Below are 9,565 nucleotides of genomic sequence, written 5' to 3'. Positions count from 1 at the left end.
TACGGCACAATTGTGTGTGGCTAACATCTTTCTTCACTATATCAATGTCGCCACCGTGTCATTGATACAATAATTAAAGTCGAGTTGTCAGTAATGCTGGTTTCAGGACCCTATAATCTGGTACTGTTGTATTTATTTGCGACAAAATATTAATATATTTATGGTGTTTTTATTTTGAGAAATTATATTTATGGGGTTCCGTCATCTAACAGCGTCAGAGTCAAGCGTGGCAGTGAATTGAAGGTTACATGACTTGCGCAACACAAAACGGGATTCAATCAAATCATTAAATTGGAAATCTAATGTAGATCGATTGTGCATTAGTACGATGAGGGTTCTATGACGCAAAAAATACTTGTCAATCTTTTCTAACCAAAAATTAAACTACTATGCACAATGCTCTATTGCACACAGCCTCGTTCCTCTCAAGGAGCATATATACATTTCTTTTCTTTTCCCGAGCAACCAACAATATCTCTTCTTTTTCACTAGATAAAAAATGAAGAATGAGGAAAAAGCTCCAACGATGAGCGCTTCCTCACACATGGGCTGCCTTTTCCTCAAGCAATGCCTACAACACCATTGCTATTCAAGGCGAAATCGACCCCAATGCTTCCTCCATTTGGTCCCCACGGGTGCCTATCAAGGTGAAGATCTTTTCATGGTTCCTCCTCCAAGATTAGACTCAATGCCAAGACCAAACTGTTCCGCAAGACCATCACCAACTTGGCAACCCGCCCTAGGTGTGATGCCCTGGTAGAAGATACTGCTCACATCGCACTCCCTTGTCCTGCGACAATTCAGGTCTGGCGCGATGACCTCGACATCCGACCCTGTTCTTTGTTGGATCTTCTATGGGCCTCCCAAACACAGGATGGCCTTGACCCCTTAGTTTGGAGCTTGGCGTTGCTAACTATTCTATGGAAACTTTGGGACTCCAGAAATGCATGTGCTTTCCATGGTGAATCTCAGACTTCACGTTTTACTATTAGGAACATTATTCATGACTTCTTTCTTTGGGTTTTAGATTCTCTGGGTTGTCTGTTAAGGAAGCCACCAAGTCTAGGAGGTTAGGGCATCTCCAACGGCAACCCACAAAAATCCTCTCGCATTCTTCACGGACAGGGGACGAGTCTGCGGACACGGATGCGGGGGGACGCCATCTTCACATGGCTCCTCTTCCAAGATCGACTCAACTCCAAGGCCAAAATGTTCCGCAAAACCATCACCAACTCGGCAACCTGCCCTAGGTGTGATCTCCTGGTAGATGATGTTGCTCACATCGCACTCCCCTTCCTCGCTATCGTTCAGGTCTGGCGCGACGACCTGGACATCCAACGCTCTTCTTTGTTGGATCTTCCATGGCCTCGCAAACGCGTGATGTCCTTGACCCCTCTGGTTGGAGCTCAGTGCTGCTAACTATTCTATGGAAACTTTGGGACTCCAGAAACGCATGTGCTTTCCGCGGCAAATCGCATACTTTGTGAGGAAAACTATTCATGACTTCTCCATTTGGATTTTAGATTCTCTGAGTTGTCTGATAAGGAAGCCACAAAGTCTTGGAGGTTATACCTCTCCTCGTGTTACGACATGATATTGTAATTTTGTGACTCTTTTTGAGTAATATATTGATATATTCAAGTGGGGATGCTCTCCCCTACCGATGATTGTTCAAAAAACTAATTAAGGGGTTAGATTGTACACATACTCCGACGGGGCGAAGCCGAAATAAAAGCAAAAAAGGTAGAACGGTAAAACAAGAACAATACTCTTCCCACATGAGGCTACTCAAATGCTTTGCTCCCGCAGTCCGCTACTTTTTTTGCTTCATATTTGATATTTGATCATGGGAGGGATCTCGATGTGGTAGAATACCTACGTTCCAAACAAGCCATGATAAGCGTGAGAGAAGCTTCAGCAACTCATAAAGTTTACTCACCCTTCTATAGTAGGGGCGTTGGACCATAGCTCTGGGTGGATTTCAAGTAAGCTTAGCCAACTTACCGCCACACTCCAATTCTTGTGGTGTATCTAGACATGAAAGCAGTCATGACATGGTTTCTTGCTCTCGCTTGAAAAGTTGGAAGGAGACATAGTTTTTCCAACCGCGGCTTGGGGCCTATTCATTGTCGAAAGAGGATCTTGAATCGCTAACCACACAAAAATATACTTAGATGGACCCATAGCTTCCATACCATGGATCACTGAAGTTGCAGGCGCAAAAAGATATCTACTCTCTCATTGAAGTGGTTATCCAAACCGATCCGCATCCTAGAGGCCTCAATCCATTCCATCCATAGTCGGCCAATCCCTAGGGGCGCTCGTAGTTTCCTAGGTTGAGGACAATTAGGCCACCAAACTCTTTTGGGTGATAGACAATGTCACATTTAACTTTGCATTTGCCAACTGGAACTTTGTCGCAACTCACAAGATGCACAAAGGTAGGCACGCCGAAGCTTGTCAATATAATTCAGTACTTCCACAGGGACGCCGAGGCGCATGAGGTACTAAATATCTTGTCATTCCTCACCTTCTCTTTGCCAACAACTTTCTCCCATAGGGGTTGAAATTCATGATGCCACAAGTGAGCCAGGGAGAGCGGGAAGCCTATGTAGCCCAAAGGAAAGCATGACCTAACGGCCAGGAAGTCTCACAGAATGTCATCGAGGTTAAAGCCATGTCATTTGATTGGCACCACCATACTCTTTAGCAATTTGTTACATGACTTGTAACCAGACCGAAGCTCTAAATAATGAATGCAAGGTTATGTGTATCATCTTTAACTAGGGCCACGAAGACAGTAACATCGCCAACATACAAGATGGTCATCATGGTAGGTGTGCAACCCCAAAGATGGTGAAGGAGGCCCTGTCCCATGGCAAGCTCAAGTGTGTGGGTGAGAAGGTCGATTGCCAAGACAAAGAGTAATGGTCAAAAACGCTCCCTAGTTAACTAATAAGGAAAACTGGACTGAAACAAACAAACTCGCCCACCTAGCTAGCATGCACACACCGACATCAAGATCGTAGGCCACAACCCACAAACGCGCCACCTAATGTCCATAAACCAGCGGTTTTGGTTGGAACCACAACCATTTAGCCGCCATCACTACAAGGAGAACGAGACCGTTCCTACTACGGAAGGAGTAGCCCTAGAATGGCCCCTCAACGACGACATGGATCCAACTTGTCGCCACCCAATGGCATCGTGATCCTACTGACCACACGGTGTCAGCCAAAACCCGTGCGACACAACAACACACATCTCCCGGGCCATTGCCGACCTCCATCCACTCTGCTCCACAACCTAAAATACATAATACTAGGTTAATGTTTGTACTATTTTCAGAGGGTGAATGCTTGTAGTACTTAGGGGTAATTCTAGACTTGGGCTTGTTTAATTAATCTGCAAGCACACAAGAAGCTAGCAGAGCAGGCAAAAACATTGCCTACAGGCTACAGGCAACCGAAAGACAGATGCGCCATATAACCTTTGTAGTGAGATGTCACATGAGGCGCGGCGCCTAGTTGAATTGTACAAGTGGCCAAGGAGAAGGAGGTCGATGCATGAACGGTGAAATCACAGCACATGCATGCATGCATGCAGCTGGCTAGTCCGAACCTTCATATGGCTGCTCTAGCCGTCTAGCCAGTGCTCCTACGTAGGAGTTGGCGCTGCAGTGAAGCTGTAGACGTATGGTGAGGCTTTGAGCTAGGTTAGGTTAGTTTGGGTGGGTGGCTCACCGTAAAATCTCGACAGCAAGCTGGACAAGGTGTGTACTAGCGCTAGTGCTAGGTGCGTGCGCAAAGCTGGCGCTGCATGTTACCCGGGCGGGCGGGCCACCGTGCATGCAGCAGATGCATAGAGAATCTCTCGGTCCACGCACTCTCGCATAATTTGACCGCCCCCCTGCACCTGAAAAAAACCCGAGGCCGTACAGCCCAGTTTGCAAATACACCCCGCCGGGACCTGTGGATTTGCAACCCTCTGCCCTTTGTTTGCCATTGGCCCAAGTTTTCAGTATATTTTTCCTCGTCTCGATCCCTTCCCTTCTCTCTCGCTTGTTGGCCTTGCCCGATTCTGTTGCCTAAACCGTTGGGTCGGACGCGTCCCCGTTGATTCCTTCCCCGAAGTGGCAGCACAGCGCGCCACCAACGCCCTCGCGCGCGCATGGTGATGGTCCCCTCCGATCCCTCCCTCCGTCCGCGCGCTCCCTATAAAACGCGGGCGCCGCTCGCCACCCTCCCTCCCACCTCACACGCCGATCAGTACCTGTGTCGCTGCCGCCGCGTACTGTGTGTGCCACCTGTCTACTAGCTTGTCTTGTTGATCTCCGGCCGTCTCCCTCACACTCACAGGCCGTGAACCTTTTGCCGCTTGCCGGCGCGCGCATGGCGCTGGAGGCCGTGGTGTTCGCGCAAGGCCACTTCGGCTACGGCCAGGCTCCGGGGCTCGGGCCCTGGTGCGACATGGTAGGCGCCGGCGGGTTCCTGGAAGACTGCTGGGATCAGCAGCTTTTGGCCGCCCCCGTGGCGCCCAATGCGGAGGATCAGTGGGAGCCGGTCTCCAGCTGGGACCAGTCTGAGGCGTCCTCCGAGGGCAAGGCGGCGGCGCCGGAGCCGGCCATGGCAGCGGCGGCGACGGGGAGGAGGAAGCGGAGGCGCACCAAGATCGTCAAGAACAAGGAGGAGGTGGAGAGCCAGCGGAGGACCCACATTGCGGTCGAGCGCAACCGCCGCCGCCAGATGAACGAGTACCTCGCTGCGCTCCGCTCACTCATGCCACAATCCTACGCTCAAAGGGTACTACTATTTACTAAGCATCATAAGCTTTACTCGATTTTATCTGCCTGCTTATTTGCTCTACTCGATTTTATCTTTACTAAGCATCATAAGCTCTTAATAATTCATAAGAATTGGTTGTGTGCATCACAATGATGCAGATGTGGGGTTTCAACCTTCTTTTCAAAAGAAAAAAAAAAGCATCATAAGCTCTAATCGATTTTATATTTACTAAGCATCATAAGCTTTACTCGATTTTAGAATCTCTCAAGTGTCTATAGTGTCACTATTAGTAGGTTTTTGCACCGTAGAGTGTTTCGACATCGGGCACTCATAACAAGCTTTCTGATGATTTTCCAACTCGCAAAGCTCTTTCCATTCCCCTTTTGCTATAAGAACCGGTCAACGCTCTCAACGAGTATCTGCCTCATGTTCAAACTCACAACCCTCTTCACATTCCCCTTTTGTTGTAAGAACCGGTCAACACTCGCAGTCGCAGCGATTGTTCTGCTAATGCTCCAACTCGCACCTCTCTTTCCATTCCCCTTTGGATATCCGCAAGAACATGTTATTTCGATTGAGCAACTAATGAATGAAAAGGTGATTCGCCCCTTTGGGAAAAAATGCAAGTTCAATTGTATCAGATGAGTGAGTAATCATTAAGACATTATTAGTGGTATATGTATGATTTAATTGATTTTAGCATCTCTCGAGCTCTTATTGTGTTAGTAGATTTTTGTCATGTAGGAGCGTTTTAGGGCGAGCACTCTCAGCGGGTTTCATGCTAATGCTCCAACTCAGCATATTTCTTCCGGTTCCCCTTTTGTTTGCTATCTGTAAGAACCGGTCATTTCCATTGAGCAATTAACCAAAGGGGTTAATAATTCGCAAGAAAAAAACCCAAAGGGGTTAATGCATGAAAAGGGGTTCGCCTGGTTGGACAAAAAAACACATCACTGGTTCAATCGTATGATTCAAATAAATGAGTGGCTGATCATTAAGAAATTAACTGTATATTTTTTGATAATGTTCTTTTACATTTTGGTAGGGCGACCAAGCATCCATAGTTGGAGGGGCAATCAACTACGTGAAGGAGCTGGAGCAGCTCCTCCAATCGCTCGAAGTCCAAAAAAGCGTCAAGAACCGCACCGGCCGATCCCCTTTCGCCAGCTCCTTCACCTTCCCACAGTACTCCACCTCGTGTAACGCCACGCAGGCCACCGCCAGCGACGGCGGCTCCGGTGCCGATTCGAGCGGCCTCAAGAGCGAGGCCGGCGTGGCCGACATCGAGGTGACCATGGTGGAAGGCCACGCGAGCCTCAAGGTGCTCTCCCGGCGGCGGCCGAGGCAGCTCCTGAGGCTTCTCGCCGGGCTGCAGCAGCTGCGCATCCCGCCGCTCCACCTCAACGTGACCACCGTCGACGCCATGGTCCTGTATTCCTTCAGCCTAAAGGTAATTAACCTTTCTCCGTACGTGCTATGCTACTTAGTTTATTTATAATGGAGTATAAGGTGATGGAGACAGATCGACGGAACGAGCCGTGGCTCGTCGACGGTTGGTTTCCGTTTCTATATAAGAACGGCGTCCGGTGGTGGTGATCGTTGTTTTTTTTGCACGTACGGTAGGTGGAGGATGGCTCCAAGCTGAGCTCTGTGGAAGATATTGCGGCCGCTGTGCATGAGATCCTGGCCAGGATACAGCGGGAGGAGGAGGAGGCCGGTCGACTCAGCAGCTCGAGCTGATGCTGATGGCTGATCGATGCCACGGAGGCGACCGTCGTGCAAGCCTGTGATGCTGCACTGCTCCCTGCATCTGTGCATGTCGTGTACCTGCCGTGTCCTGGAAAATGGAATCAATTCTACTCTATCTTTGTACGTGAAACTGTGAATGACGACTGTACCCTGCATGCAAACCCTTGCCTGGTCCAGAGCAATGGCGAAAAAAACACACTATGACAAGATAACTAGCTGTACATCAAAACTGGCGCGCTGCATGCTTGGCTCCGAGGCTACTCATAGTGGAAGTATCGTTATAGTGTCATGCATACGATACTAGTGTATGATACTACTTTCATAGTGCATAGTATATAAAGTAGTATCATAGATGACCTTATTTATGGCCATGCATGACACAAAGTGATATAACATTTATCATGTAACGGTATCTATCTATGTTAATCTAACTCTCTCTCTCCCCCTTTTCTTTAATTCTCTGCTACGGTATCTATCTATATTTGCTATTTTCGAGTGCATTATACCGACTATGATACCTCTACTATGGCCAGCCTGAAGTGAACACATCCTTTTTGGGAGTCGTACATGCGTACTTGTGCATGCATTCACGGATTTACTTTACATGCGTGCACACAGACACACAACTGCTGTGTGTCTCGAATCCATTCACATGCTTCTGTCTCACCGTGTGGTACATCTGTGTCGAGAGATTTGTTTGGGGATGAACAGAGCTAGCCGGCAGGAAGCAGAATGATTGCCCGATAATGTGACGAGTTGGATCCTCTTTTATCTGTTGCGCAATAAATCTCCTCCGTGTATAGAGCTCGGCTCTGCGGACGAGTGGGCCGTGGGCGAATAATGCATGTGTTGTGCAGACATAAATGTGCGTTTCAGGGTTCATGCACGATCGAGCATACTGCGTACACAGACAACATGAGTGGTATTCGTGAGAGGCTAGAGATTCGATTGACCGGGAAATAGTTGTCGCTGCGTAGGCGTCAGGGAAATTGCTGCTTGTTGCAGTTGTGTTATTATGAACGTCTCTTTGTAGGTGCCCACACGACATGATTTCATAAATGCACTTTCTTGTTTTCTTTGAAGGAAACTTGTATATGCTGATATACTAGATGATGCCCCGGACGTTGCCTGGGAATTTTCTTACATATATTCCAATGAGATTTAATTATATGAATATGAATATATGAATTAATAATATAATAACTGAAACAAAAGATAGATATGATATTATTATTGGGGTGCTTTGTACTTCTGATGAATTTTTTATAATAGATATGAATCCTCTTATCTATTTACATATGATTATGATAAATGTATAATTACGAAAATATTGAAATAAATAGCATCATGTAATAAAAATATTTAAGCCCTTTTGCATGCTTGGTTACATGTTGAGATAAATACGTTAGTGTGGATCACTTACTCAGTTATTATTATTGGATTTCTTCCAATCTTATTTGCATGCATATATGTTACTTTGGTATTTGCATGAATATTTGAGCCAGGCATCGTTAATTATTTTTTGGACTCAGATATTTATATGCTGTTGCGCTATTTGAAAGAACATTATGTCAAGTCAATTAGTGAATGTGTCTTTTGTATACCATATTACATTTAGGAAATTCCATATATAGCACCAAGAATTTAACTTTATGCCCAATGTTACTCCAAAATTTCACAACATTGAAAGTTTGCACTAGGTATATATTTGCCATTTCGTTGGTTGGCCATCAAGCGACTACTAAAAAGATGATTTTCCCCTTAGCCATGTCGTGTGGTGATCTGCAAAAAAAAATGATTTTGGAATAAATTTGTTGCTGAATTCTGGCATGAAATGACACTTGTTTTTGATATATTTCACCAATTAAATACTAAAAAGTATATAAATTCAACATGCAAATAAACAGAAGTTCAGCGAAATATCCTCTTACTTAGCATAGCATGAATTTTCATATAAATTTATTAGCACATTAAATCATTAATATCCAAATCCAACAACATTTAGTAGTTATCACAACAATATGCTCAAAAGCATCAAACTTAGCCACAACAACGTATTCGGATCATCGCAACTCAAAAGTGATAAAGTCTCCGCCATAGTTTATTAGCAAACAATGAACCAACCAGACCACACATTACAACCATAAACAATCCCCGAAACCTTACAACCATATAGCCATTTCCTCAAGCGCCATGGCCTGCTTGGCCTGGTCGCTTAATTTGTGGTAGTCCAACCACATAATAGTTAATTTAATATGCACCTATGCTGCCTAAATATTAAAAATAATCATCTACGTGGAAACCATGAAGAACAGATATACTCTTATAGTTAATTCACATGCAACAAAGTAATCGATGAGGGCAACAAGCTGTGTTGGTACAAATAACAAATTTGCATGAGGTTCTATGTGAAAATAATATAGGTGTATCCAGACACCAGAATATAGCATGTGAAAAAGATATCCGACTATACCACAATAACCTACTTGTCTCTAAAATTGAGAAGAAATGTTTTTAGTGGCCTCAAGGGGAGAACTGTGCCCTTCTAGGATCCACGAAAGATTCCATGCAAAAAAGGAGCCGCGAAGGAAGATCCGTCGACGTTGGAGGTGCCTCTAGTGCTTGACGATCCACTCATGGCTGCTACAAGCTTGCCATTATATCCTCAAACCCCCATAATCGAAATAGGATTTGTGTAGTGGAGTTATGAAGGGTAGCGGGTTCACACAAGCACGAAGTGGTCGAGCTTGATATCGGTCCCCTCCCTCCCTCGCGTCGCCCGCTCGGGCGACTCGAGGGGCGAAACCCTAACCCCGCCGTCTCCCTCCCCTGCTCGCCCTCCCCTCGCCGCCGCCCGAGGCCGCTGCCGCCGAGCAAGCTTCGCGCGCCGCCGATGAAGGTGGCGGCGGGGCCCTCGCCGCCTCGCCTCGCCCGCGGGGGGGCCTCTGGATCTGGGGCGGCGGCCCCGGCTGGTGTGGCGTCGCCGGCTTTGGCATCCGGCGGCGTGGGCGCGGGTCGGCGGTTCTTGGCCG

At 46.7% G+C, this 9,565-nt stretch overlaps 1 protein-coding gene across 1 annotated transcript; it reads left to right on the top strand.

Moving 5' to 3' along the window:
* The first annotated feature begins 4,064 nt into the window (after window positions 1-4,064).
* Window positions 4,065-6,989, top strand: LOC119287697 (transcription factor bHLH96-like). Its single transcript, XM_037567292.1, has 3 exons — window positions 4,065-4,802; window positions 5,830-6,234; window positions 6,408-6,989. The coding sequence occupies exons 1-3, from the start codon at window positions 4,392-4,394 to the stop codon at window positions 6,522-6,524; spliced, it is 933 nt and encodes a 310-aa protein (XP_037423189.1). The 5' UTR covers window positions 4,065-4,391; the 3' UTR covers window positions 6,525-6,989.
* The last annotated feature ends 2,576 nt before the right edge of the window (window positions 6,990-9,565 follow it).

The sequence above is a fragment of the Triticum dicoccoides genome, chromosome 4A, assembly GCF_002162155.2.
Source record: "Triticum dicoccoides isolate Atlit2015 ecotype Zavitan chromosome 4A, WEW_v2.0, whole genome shotgun sequence".
Classification (NCBI taxonomy): domain Eukaryota; kingdom Viridiplantae; phylum Streptophyta; class Magnoliopsida; order Poales; family Poaceae; genus Triticum; species Triticum dicoccoides.
Note: the sequence above shows the minus strand (reverse complement) of the source record. Positions and strands in the feature narration are given on the sequence as shown.

What these genes read in the sequence shown, in the direction of transcription:
- LOC119287697 (XM_037567292.1), top strand. Translation starts at nt 4,392, where the DNA reads ATGGCGCTGGAGGCCGTGGTGTTCGCGCAAGGCCACTTCGGCTACGGC. An exon ending in CACAATCCTACGCTCAAAGG is followed by an intron (nt 4,803 to 5,829) that starts GTACTACTATTT and finishes ACATTTTGGTAG; the next exon opens with GGCGACCAAGCATCCATAGT. An exon ending in TGTATTCCTTCAGCCTAAAG is followed by an intron (nt 6,235 to 6,407) that starts GTAATTAACCTT and finishes CACGTACGGTAG; the next exon opens with GTGGAGGATGGCTCCAAGCT.